At 40.6% G+C, this 12,796-nt stretch overlaps 1 protein-coding gene across 2 annotated transcripts; it reads right to left on the reverse strand.

The window, feature by feature from the left end:
* Positions 1-653: 653 nt before the first annotated feature.
* LOC145443741 (uncharacterized) lies at positions 654-11,726 on the reverse strand. Of its 2 annotated transcripts, XM_080321693.1 has the most exons (11): positions 11,208-11,717; positions 10,503-10,589; positions 9,851-9,922; positions 8,976-9,101; positions 6,123-6,161; positions 5,974-6,033; positions 5,567-5,689; positions 4,522-4,696; positions 3,871-3,998; positions 3,741-3,797; positions 654-902 (listed from the first exon to the last, which is right to left on the reverse strand). In XM_080321693.1, exons 1-11 carry the CDS (start codon positions 11,428-11,430, stop codon positions 793-795), a joined length of 1,200 nt encoding a protein of 399 aa, XP_080177819.1. In that variant the 5' UTR covers positions 11,431-11,717; the 3' UTR covers positions 654-792. The 2 variants fall into 2 exon arrangements, with proteins under 2 accessions (XP_080177819.1, XP_080177820.1); XM_080321694.1 differs by lacking the exon at positions 3,741-3,797 and having other exon boundaries at positions 11,208-11,726.
* Positions 11,727-12,796: the final 1,070 nt, after the last annotated feature.

Here is a 12,796-nt window from a genome sequence, read left to right on the forward strand (position 1 = left end):
ACAGCATTCCTTTTGATGCCACACATTACTTCAGCCAAGTGCAACTTGTATGATTCTGCCTCGTTTTCTATCGCACTGAAGCCTTCATCGTCTACTTGTGAATGCCGGTCAACTCGCACGAGGCCCTGGTACAATTTGGTGTAGGAGGTTTACATGGGTTCCTCTCCTCATCCCGGTGTCGACGTTCTTGTGGCGACAGAAAATGCCAGTAAAGACCCGATGAAGAGCATACTAAAAAAAGCGAATGCAAAGAGCAAGAAAGAGTGTCTAAACGACCGCTGAATAAGGATTAACATCGACCAAATGTGGCTCCGGCCCCGGGTACCAGGCCGAGATGGATGTCAAATTAAGAGACCGCACGTTGGTCGTTTCGGCATCCGCCCATCTGTCGCATTGTGTCTTGTGTATCGCATTATACATAGTGTGTCTTAATCGGATAAAAAGATATAATCTGGCGATTAATGCGATGCATTCCGACGCGAATTCACCCGGGATAGAAGTACTGTATGCACTGCACATGTGCACTGCACAATTCAGAAATTGTTTTCCATTGCGCTATCATCCTAAAGTCCTTGGCCGACAGCTTGTGGCAAACTCTTTCTCTGAAATTATGATCGCTAGATGGAAGCTTAACAATACGACAAACTTACTGGTTGTGGTTCATACATTTCTATATTTATTTGGTCTTGGTATACAAACTCGAGTGCAAAACTACTGAAGAGCAAAAAGACAAGGGGCAATAAATCGTTAGTCGTAACATCAGCTCCATATGATCATAATCCTCGGCTTTGCTCACTCCATATATATGATGATATGTGTGAAATCCGGGTCGCCACCCTCTGTACAGGATACCCCGACTCCCATCCTGCTACGATCCTGAGACATGAGTATCTCAAACAGTTCTGAAATATAATTTTTAAAAATATCTCATTTGTGCATCTACCTTTAATAATCTGTATCAGTATATTTATAAGTTTCATAATTTCAAAACACCACAAGACTGCGATACAATGAAATGATAAGAAGGTGTCGAAACGCCTTGGAGAGTAGTCTTTGAAATTAGACACCCACCTGTGTCTAGTTGATGTAAAGAGGAGGCATGGACACTGTATATGAAAAGTAATAGAAGATAGTATAAAAGTAGAGGCGATAAAAAGAGGTGGTGTGTGACGGAAAGCGACATCGGTATGACAGGTCGTGGTCCGGTAAACTTAAGGGCATTCGGTCTACAGGAGAAACCAGTTTTTCTCATAATTTTGTCAGACCTGCAAGCTAATGGTATTCGTTGCAGATTATATCGGGGATTAGTTTGGAATTGAAGAAGTTAGGTACACATTAGGTTTATAAGGTTCCTTAAGTCAGAAAAGTATAACCGAAAGAAGCAAATCATAATGAACAATGGGCCCAGCTCAATCATGCTACTATAATAGGATATTTCCAACAGCTGAAGAAAAATCGCTCACCGAAACATTGCTCAGATGCTACGTTACACTATAAGAGGCATGCACACTGGATTGAAAATATATGGGATAACATAAAACGAATAGAGATAAAAATGAATGACGCATCACGGATATGTCGAATATATCGATATAGGTGAGGTTTATTCGTCGGATCGATCGAGGTATCTTCTATCCGGTAAACTCGGGGGCTGACTAATTCAGTCAGAGCTGGTTAAAGTAGTCATCGTAGAAGTAGAAGTAACGTCGCCAATTTCTATTCCAGTACAAGTACAAGTAACGATTTCCAGGTAAGTAAAAACTATGTATTCCAGCCCTAGCCTACAAACTGAAGATCGTGAAGTAGAAGTAGATATATGTAATCCCGTGATAATAGTGGTGAGAGTAGGCAAAACCTACTTAGTATACTTCGAAAAGTAGAAGTATTTGTTACTGACCACTTCTGCTTACAGTATACTACAGTGGTCGGGAACCTATGGCTCGCGAGCCATATATGGCTCTTTTGGGCATAAAGTATGGCTCTTTCCGAAAATTCAAATTGTGTGCATAATTTATCAATATTGCAGCAACTTGTTATTAAATCTTCAGCACGACCAGTATAATTATTCTTGTGGCACTATAACATGTCTTTGAGAGGTGAATATAGTGGGTGTATTCAAGGTTAGGGGCTCGGACCCCGTTTCAAAATCCTCAAATCCAAGTTGCTGTCTCGCCTGCGACCAATATCATTCGCGAATTTCGAAGTATCCGACACGAAATCTCGGATTGCACGATGCGTTGATTGCTCAATCAGAATAGCAGACAAGGCGATGCCTGTATGACAATGCAGTCTTCATATACACATTGTCTTCCTGATCTACGGCGAGAAATGAACTCCGTGGAAATGTCATTCACAATTCAAATTCAAATTACAAACAACGCCATAGTGATCCACGTTCTTGATTGACAACTTGGCTTTGTAGTTGCTGTTCAATGTAGGTGTGTGGCACAACGTTGTGTTACCGCCGAATACTTTGAGAATTGAAAAATCGAATCGGAATCGGGGCGGCAATTACATTCACGGGTCAACAGAACGAAAAAAAATGGGGCAGAACATCCAAGAGCCGTTTCTGGGGATTTCGAGGATGCTGATTACGAATATCCTATTAGTGATTAGAGATTGGCTCTTGTACCCCTAAAAAAGTCCAAAATTACTGTATTTACCATTGAATATTTCACTTGGCAAGAAGAAAATCGTAGTTTTTTTCTAATTTTATACTGCACCTTCAATAGATAATAATTGACTATGAAGAACCCTCATGTCGTCCCCATTGGTTAGGTTATCTCCGAAACAAGAGCCAAATTGAAAAAAAACTAAGGCCATTTTCGGAATCAGCGCCCTTCAGAACCACCAAACCCACTCCTACTTTGAATGCCTGAAAATATGTGTTGACCAGTGTTATCAGTTATTATAAATTATATGATATTTACGATGAATTGCGCTATGCTAATACCGGCCGTGCCTCACCTATGCCTTATCTCCCCTCTCACGCTATATTTTCGAACAATAAATAGGCAAGTTGCGTGATTTTCGTAGTAAAAATGTTCAAAATCTAGTTGACAGGTAAGGCACAGCCGCACGTGCCTCTCCTGAAACCACGTCACTGACGCATCACACATTACAGTGCGTATGCATGCTGCTGTGTAGTGACCATCATGTTTGGCTCCGCCTACTTGTGTCCCCATGGGTCCTCGCATTTAAAAATTTCGTCAAGACGAACCTACGATCTCGTTTAACTAACGAAAGTCGACGAATTTGCGCTACCATGACGTCACGATTTTTCAATTGTGACGTATTAGTTGATTAAAATGTATGGCTCTTTGGAAGTTAAAATGGAAAATATGGGGTCAATATGGCTCTTCGGACAAAAAAGGTTCCCGACCACTGGATGCTAGCTAGAAGTAGTTAAATGAATATGAATTACGAGTTAATATTATTCCAATTGGCTTATACACGGACTATACAATTACGTTTCACGAAACCACCACTGTTTTTTAAATTTTGTGGTAATGCCCTTATTTTTAAATGCTTCAGTCAATTTGCAGGTTTTCTTGAATTAAAATAAGGCGGTCATCCGACGACTTAATATCATTTGGAGATGAAGTTGATACTCATTGACTTATATATGCATCAGAATTACTCCTCTATTGCAGACTTTTGATCGTTCACGCGCCGATACGCGGATGATGTGGTGTTTACAGTGTCGATAGAACTTCAAGTAACATTGCAAATAATCATACGTTTCGAGCTTTCGTCTGATTTACTTCTCATCTCCAGATTTTTAGCGGCTTCACCCCCTGGAAAGCAATTAAAAAATACCATATCATCCTGATACATCAAGAACCGTATGCTGGCGTGTAGTCAGCTTACCGGACTCGGGGAACGGGGCTACCGCCATTTTCAACGCAGCTCCGACTTGATCACTTCTGTCCTTTCCTTTTGCCCTGGCGTTTGCGCATTTTTGAGCCAGCTTTTGGAGTGCATTATCTTTTGCCAAGCTGTAAACGATATATTTCAATCCGTACCCGTCTATGTTAGAAATGCCGGGACAGTTCCACACTTGAAGTACAGGCAAAGTTTCTAAAGGATACCATTCCTCTTCGCCCACTGGACATTTTAAATTATGCTTTATCGGATCAATTATGCCTATATACTTCCAGCTCGCCTTGTTCATTTTTAGTGGCATGATCGACAGTGGCACTGTCTAACTATAGGTCGGCTGGTACGCAAATTATATAATTCCGTAAGTGCTATTAAATACTTACTGTTGCTGTTCAAATTGCAAAACTTAATTGAGCACTAGGAATACGTAAAAGTATATAAATCGATACATAACACTTCTGTTAGTGCTACCGCTTCCACAAAAAAAAGAAAACGAATTCAAGGTTTACGTCGTCTAGAAGTACTGTCAATAGTTGGTCAACGACGTAAGAGCACCACTCCCAGTAAAGATTCTATAACCTCTGCATGTCAGCGAAACATTTGTAGAGTACTTAAAAATATACACGATAATCAACAAACCTAGAAGCTCCCTTGCTGGTTCGGAATGCGTTCGCTTGTTCTAGGAACGATTTTCTGAAGGATTTCATTGTTGGCCTGGACAGTGTATTCCCTTCACTCGCGTCATCCTGTTCTTCCACGTCATCATCACTGTCTTTGGTAACATTCAATTTCTCGAGCTTGTCCGTGACTGAATCTTGAATGAATGCGTATCATTATTAGTCTGGTACACAAGCATCATTACTGCCATATCTGCACAGTTGAAATATAAATAAGAACTATTACATATGTACACACCATACCGTATATATACCACCAATTTGGCCTCGGGAGAATATGAAAGACATTTACTAACGCATTTGAACATTTTAACAACACCAATAGCACAAATGTATGCGTCTACATATTGCAGTATCATTCCTAAACATAAACCCTATGTATAATCCTAACCTTAACCCACTTCCAACCCTAATATCCAGTACCAAACACTAAAAAAGAATTTATTTTTTCCGTTTATTAATTTTGATATCGGAGGTATACCAAAGAAGCGCCGTATAATGTCCGTAAGTAACATATACACTATACAAACATAACATACCATATATATATTATGTTAAGGTATTACAAGGCAAGCACGGCCAGGATACAGGAGTGGCCTCGTATAGAAGTGACTTCTTTTTCGGAGTACTCAGTAGATGTTTGCTATACTTGAACTACTTCAGTGTTTAGGCCAAACTATCTACGTTTTACACTTTGTATTTTGTAAAGTAGAAAGTAGTAATAGAGATGTTGGCATCGCTTGAGCGAAATTGCCAAAACAATTGGGCGAAACATCTATTGTATCACGGAAAGTTGGAAGGGCATACATGTAAAACATAGTGTTATGGGCAGGGAAGATTGTCACAATTACGTAATGAACATTCTTGACCTTATAATGTCTACGACTTATATTGTTGAGTGGAAGGAAGCAAAGGACATTGGCGCCTATGGATGCATGACCCACATCTTAGCCTTTGTTCCCATTGTCCATAAATAATGTATAGCAAAATTAAAATTCCTCTCATACCTTGCGTAGCAGACGGGTCTACTTCCTCGGTTCGTGTTGCGGTAGATGTGAGCGTCTTCATGCCCCCGCCCGGCTGTTCAGTTACGGTCGTAGTGATGGTTGTAGTCTTTTTATATCTTTTTCCTTTACGGAAATATAACAGGGACTGAATCTCGGACTTGCTATTCGTGCTTCATTTAAACGATCTCCAGATGCCCGAGAAATCTGAACCTGCTTATATTGGAAATACTTCCATTACAGGTTGACTTTTACTGACTTATCTTACCACTACGCAGTGTCGTGATATATATTTGAGTATGACGTTGAATAACAACTATAGCAATCGAGTATTCTTTAAAATAAATTGTTTTATATTTTGCCAAGATTTTTGGACTCGCTATGTCATTTCAAATACAAGTCATCCTCACCTCCCTCATTATAGAACTCCACTTTTGTCTCGACCTTTTCGCCGGGTTTCGGCATGCTCCCTGTCACATGGACATAAACATGTTAATTATGTAGCATGCTGTATAATGCAATCAGGTGAATACCAAAGTTTCATCTTAGCGATCCTTACCTCCATCAGTAGGAGCGATGGGCTTACTCGCTGAACCGCCTGAAAAGTAAAAGTGTATTTTAAATATTAACAGTCACAATATCAGTTACGTTATGCCCCTATCCGAAAAGTATATATTGAATCTCGAAGCACCTTATTTTCCTGTACGAAATGAGTAGCATGCACCGATAGCTCGCTATCGTTATTTAGAATTTGTATCGGGCTATAGCAGTGGTTCCCAACCTTTTTATCCTAATTCCCCACTTCCGATTTATTCCGAGCCTTCATTCCCCACCTAAAATCTCTATATCCAAATCCATATCCACCCTTTATAGTGCTACCTCCAATAAAATTTTGCAATACTTTGCTTAGTAAATAGTACGTGCTATTGGGGATTGTTAAGATCCCCGGAATTGATCAGCACACAATAAAATTAACGCAGCGGTGAACTGGTAACCGTCAACGCACCTCCGTAAATATATGTATCTACCCCGGCGCGCAGCCAACAGAAAAATAGGAGGGGTTTGAAAATTTTCCAAATGTTGCGGAGTAGCGTCAATTTACATACGGAAATGCCGACTAAACTTCCTGATGTTGACGAACTCATGCGTGCGATTTATATATAAGCCGCCGTAAACTACCCTTTCGCACAGTACTGAGAGAACTTGGAAATACATAAATATGTAATTTCATTTGTAACGAGTCCGGATGTGCAATCAATTAGCGAGTCCACGATCTCTCTTGAATACATGTTCAGCAATATGAGCTCCTATTACAACGAATCATAATTTTTCTATCACTAGGTTTCGTGACCGATGATGGTGTACAAATGAATAAAAACATTTCTGGAGATCGCCTGTTGCTATCCAGGTGATTCTCGCTAATTGGAGACACTGATAATGTGAATCGCTGAATTGCAAATGAGCTATGAAATATTGGGTCGGGATTTCAACACGACATTTAATAAAGGAGATTATTGCCGTATAGATTTTTTCAAAAGTGAGTCTATTCCCCATCAGAAATCCCGAAATTCCTCACCAGTGGGGAATTCCCCACCGTTTGGGAACCACTGGGCTATAGGGACGGTGTGAACCTCTGAAAGGTTCAGGTTCGTGTGAACGCGAAACTTTTTGAAAGGTTCTGCGTGAACGGGGGCGTGAACCTGATGACGTCACGTGACGTCATATTGCTAATTCCGACCCTATATTTCAGTGAAGTGAGAGCCGATATTAATGTACAAGATACCGCAAGCGACGATTCGGGCCACATAATGCCACATATTGACGTTTTAAACCTCGGCAAATGGGGCAATCAAATGATATAATAATGCCATAACATCAATAGCTTCCGTCGCTTTGCCAACAATTTCGACGAGGACTTGAATATAAGGTTACGCCTTAACTGTCTCTAGGTCAGACCGGACAATGTATTCAGCGTCTGAGTATAATTGATACGTTAATATTGGGCCGAATGTAAAACGGGTATCTGTACTTGCTACCGATATCACCCCTTTAACGAGTTATACAGCAGTAGCCAACACCCCAATTGCACGGAGTTGGTTTTCATGATACAATAAACATATGAAATTAAGATTGACCCGTACGCCTGCTAGATTTGTTACATCAGACATGTGTTCTTTATATAAATTTCATTGATCGGTTGAATAAGCATCATTAGCTGACTACCTACATGTAGGGTATTTCGCTCTTGATGTTGTGTGATTGCGGGTCAAGCTCGCAACAGAGAGTCACTCAATATCCACAAACGGAAAACTGGATATTTCAAGCAAACTTTTGTAACAAATCGAGTAGAATGTTCAAGATTGCCAAGGTGCATGCTCGTTTAGTGTTGATTTTTGTACTCTGTCAGCGCCACGCGGGGGACATTGCGTAGTAGTGACGATAAGCGCCTACTAATCTGGCGGACCCGATTCGATTCCCGTCTGAGGTTTATCTGGGCTCCTCTTCCCTCGCTGTTTTTGTTCTTACGGCGACAAAAAATCCTAGAAAAAGACCCGACGAAAGAAAGCATTCACAAGGAATGGAAAGAGCTAGTAGAAAGGGCTAAGCCTTCAAAAAAGTTCAATATCGAAAAGAACGATGAAAACGGGCACTCTAGGCCGAGGTGGATGTGAGATTAAAATGATGGCAACTGCGTGTCGTTCGACATCTTCCGATCTGTTCATTACATCGCATTGTGTCTTATCGCATTGTACATTGTGTGTGACTTGTTCAGATGAAAAATATAACTAAATGATTGATTGATTCAAATGCATGGAGTTGAAATGTGGTAAATTACAACCAAATCTGCCATAATGAAGTGAAAATTGTAATATGTGAAAAAGGTTCACAGTGCAGAACCAACCAATGTTCGCTGGTGAACGTGAACCTCCAAATTTCCGAGGTTCACACACAGAACGCGAACGTGAACCCCACGTTCACACCGTCCCAAGATCGAGCAATGAGTGCAATGTGCATTCAACTATAATGCAATCATCGTGGTCTATTTTTGTTCATGGTTAATCGGTATATTTAGTAGTTATTTACCTTTATACAGACGTAATGACGAGTCAGTGACGTCAGTTCAGGATTGTTGCCGGAATAAATTGGCAATATTTGCATTGTTAGATAGGACACACAAGTCAAGTATCTGATTCTGTTTTGTGTAACTTTTAGTTCACCGCACCAATTTCGTCCCACTGCAGTGTAAGAAGATTCAAGTGCCTTGGCAACTGTTCAACGAGTATATTCAACGCAAATGCAACGCGTGGTTGTGGTGCGCGTTGACGACCTGCCAGCATCGCTACGTACTTCGAGTTTATTCTTTTAGGAGCCGTAATATCACAACATTCATAATATTCTTGGATATCAGTACCGTGTTTGGGAGGTTTCTCTGGCTCCGGCAGATTCGGTGTGCCGGTCTTTCTACCAACGTTCCTTTCGTAATATCCGGGCATTTGCATGTTTCCGGCGGGGTTGTAGCTTCCGACGGCATAGTACTCTAAAACAGGACAGCTTACAAAATGTTGCATCATTGCATGTAGCCTACGTCTTTCAAGTAGGGAATTCAATGACTGATCAACGTACCGTGATGTAGGGGTGAGACACTTGGAAGTAATATAAAACCGTAATAGATGGTTTCAGCAGGGAAGTATCTTGTATTTACTAGTAACTCTATAGCAGGGCCACTCAACTATTTTTAGCAAAGGTTCAGTTACAAAAGGTTAAAATTTGCTTAGGTCTGTTATAACTCTCATGAAATAATTAACAATCAAACAAATGTATTACGGTATGGTATAACTAAATTTAAAAAATTAGGTATAGCAGTATTTGAAAATGCAATAAGCAATTGTAATTATTGTTCTGTTAGTTACAGCTAATTGAAGAATTATCATTTTAGATAGTTCTCTATATCTTGCTTCTAACGAGGTGAGAGGCAGTCGAATGCAGTGGTGACCAGAGATCCAGGTGACATTATGACTCTAACCAAGGCGGTTACATATTGCTAGCCTGGAGTTGAACAAATAGAACAAAAACACTGAATTTTATTTTAGCAAATCAATGATAATGGATTTATTTTTGTTAAAAATATTAAGTAAATACTGTGACAGATAAGGTTCAAATTCAGCACTGAAAAGGTCCGCATTCAGACCACGGTTCACCAGTTAAGTAGCCCTGTTTTACAGGGTCACTCGCGGTATTCGTAATATGTGGGTTATAGAAAGAAAAATGTTAGACTGTAATAGTTACTGTTGTTGCTCGTTTGTGCGATTCCAAAACCTGCGTGGGTCGTGCTCATCCAAACCACTTGGGTGAAGTGACCTGCAACCAAACGCAAACGAACCCGAGTTAGCAATAACTTTATATTCACAGCATACAACCTATATATGTTGGCTGTATAGTGTATATACATAAATTCATTTAACTATGACGGTGCCTTCTCAACTTGATTCAAACTTTATAGAATAGCCGAGGTGATTTTGCAACCCCTCCCTTATGGTTTTCCATGAAATAATTGGACATTTTGCAACGCCTGGGGTTAATCATTCAAAATATCAAGAAACCTACAACTAAAGACTGATACTCGCGACCTTCGTTCCGGTATCTTTGCTACATTTACTAACTATACGTGTTTCAATTGTTTGGGGTCGAATTTCAACCCTTTTTAAATTCGTAAAAGCAGACAGTGTGGAAGTCAGATGTAGCATCGAAACGTAACGTTATAGGATTTTGTTATAGTCCGTTTTTGATCAGCAAGATATTCTTCAAGGCAAGCTTGTATAAATTTCACAATTGTGACAGCATAGACCATTCACCCGAGGTACTGTATTGGTTAACCTCGCTGTTGCAATGTACTGTTTGCCAAAAGGTCACGTTTACAGCGGAGGTGATTTCGACTTACCGATAGCACGGCCTGGCACCTTGGATTTTTGAGTTTCCCAACTGTAGTCCTTCACCTCGTCGTACCACATCGTTGTGATGTCGTAGCCTGAGAAAGGATATAATATCAGAGGTGGTCAAAGTAGTGAGAGCTCCTCAAAGATTTTCTTTATTGCTTGGATTATGATATAAAGAATATCCTCAATCCTGTATATTAAAGTTTGGTCCAGACCAAGACCGAGTATTTTCTGCCGAGAGTGTCAAAGTAGTCAACGTGGCTACTCAAGTAGAAAGATGAGTAACATCGTAATTGTCTACGCGATTTCCAAGACACTAAAAATGCTGGGTCTCACACAAAAACATCCATATAAATATACATTATACAGGAATTCGATTTGATGCATTCCTATAAATGTACAATCCTGCAAAATGTGAATTCGGATCCAATCCTGTTTCAGAAAAACTTGCCGGATTCCTGTCCGGTTAGAATTCAAAAAAAAAACATTACCACTCGAATAAGTACTGCTAGCTACAAAACCTAATTGGATACTCTAAAATAGTATAAGTAGGCTATACTTGGTCACTGACCACCTATGTGTAAGATAGTTCAACATATTTACTGCAGAATGTTCGATTCGGCAGCTGGCATCTCGTGTTCAACAATCCAGAATTAGCCAGACAGAATTTATCCATTTACGCTACGCCCAAAAAGCCGGCACGAGATCACCTGTCGGGCCAGGATTCCGCATCATGAAAGCGATGTTTTCGCCGTAATCGCGGGTATTCGAATGTTTGAATTGCCCGCTGGCCGCCATTGTCTCCGCCCACGACTGCGCGAAATCATTCAACTCTTTCGACTCCTGCAGACTCTCGGCACCGTGCGCTCTTCTGTACTCGTTGTGAGCCTTCATGCATTCGTCACGAAATGTCCGCAGCTTCGACGCGTCCATAACTCAATTTGTCGCTACTGTACTATCGATCGATGGGCTACAGACACAAATTGTTATGTCACCGAAAAGTTTCACTTGTCTGAGTATCCGAATCTGAATCGAGTCTTCGATTTTACCCAGCCCTAGTTAGGACCATCAGTCCCCAATGTCCCTGCTTCCTTTAGCTATTCTGTAATGTAAGGCTATCTAATCACCAGAATCATACGGTGCCTGCAATACCGGATATACTGCGAAATATTTCCTGCTCCTCATCACTTGTAGCGTATAATCGTATCCCATATCCTGCTTTGATATTATATTCATATGAGCCGTACCCAAATGAGGCCTTGCATATTTAAATGGACGGCCGCTCAGGCTACTGGTTGGTAGGTATGCTAACTGACTGAATCGGAACTACGCTCCATACGGTAGATATTTCGATAGACATATTAGATGCTGAATATCGATTCCACCGTGTCAGACCTTACCGATATACTCAAATGAAAAGTCAATCTGGCATATCAAGAATTCCTATTCACGTCGCAAATAATAATAATAATAATGTTTTTCTAAATCGCTGCGCTTGAAAGGACATCTATAAAGCCATTCCATTACGTTGGTATTCTAACTGTAGGTTTAAACTAAAATATACGGGTTGCTAGAAAGCAGCAGTAACGGAGGCACATTCAAGCATAATAGACACGCCCGTCATGAATGCCATCGCGGTATGTGGACTCTGTGTTGGCGGCATCGCATGTTTAAACCCTGGATTCCAGCAGAATGCCGACTGGACTTATGACTAAGCTCGGGTATATTGGGTTGCACGTTTAGTAGTATTTTCGAGAAAGTACGTTACATTAAATGGGTCGCTCCATTGTAAGCACTTGCTTTTGTTTCTGACATCATTGTATAGCGGTTGGCTTCTGCGATCTATCCGTCCATTTGGACGGAGAATATAACAACAAACACTTCGTACGGGTTATTCCCATCCGCAGTGACCTCTGACCATAGCCGGTAGCAGCCCCACCTATCAGGAAATGTCATACTATATACTGGAGGAGTAGACCAATGCGATCGTTTCTGATATTTCCTACATACACGTTCAGTGGACGTGGGAGAATTGGTTTTGCGGCATATTGCATGCTATGCTAGATGATGGAATCGCCAGCCGCCCAGCCAATTTATATCTTGAATCTTTTCTGCGGACAACACGTGATTTTAGCGGTCAATAAACTGTGAACCTTTATCATTCCTGTTATTCGAATGGATGGATAGTTTATTTTCGATCTCGACGTTAATACACGTGGGTGGTAATTCAAATTTGAAACGCGTCAGATAATTTTATAATGTCTTTTTATGCGTATGGCCAGCGTGTTTTATTTTTAAT

Source organism: Botryllus schlosseri, chromosome 7 (assembly GCF_051294905.1).
Source record: "Botryllus schlosseri isolate E-star chromosome 7, Bs_hap1, whole genome shotgun sequence".
NCBI classification, from domain to species: domain Eukaryota; kingdom Metazoa; phylum Chordata; class Ascidiacea; order Stolidobranchia; family Styelidae; genus Botryllus; species Botryllus schlosseri.

What these genes read in the sequence shown, in the direction of transcription:
- LOC145443741 (XM_080321693.1), bottom strand. Translation starts at nt 11,430, where the DNA reads ATGGACGCGTCGAAGCTGCGGACATTTCGTGACGAATGCATGAAGGCT. An exon ending in CGCACAAACGAGCAACAACA is followed by an intron (nt 9,102 to 9,850) that starts GTAACTATTACA and finishes GTCCTGTTTTAG; the next exon opens with AGTACTATGCCGTCGGAAGC. An exon ending in CATCGCTCCTACTGATGGAG is followed by an intron (nt 6,034 to 6,122) that starts GTAAGGATCGCT and finishes TCCATGTGACAG; the next exon opens with GGAGCATGCCGAAACCCGGC.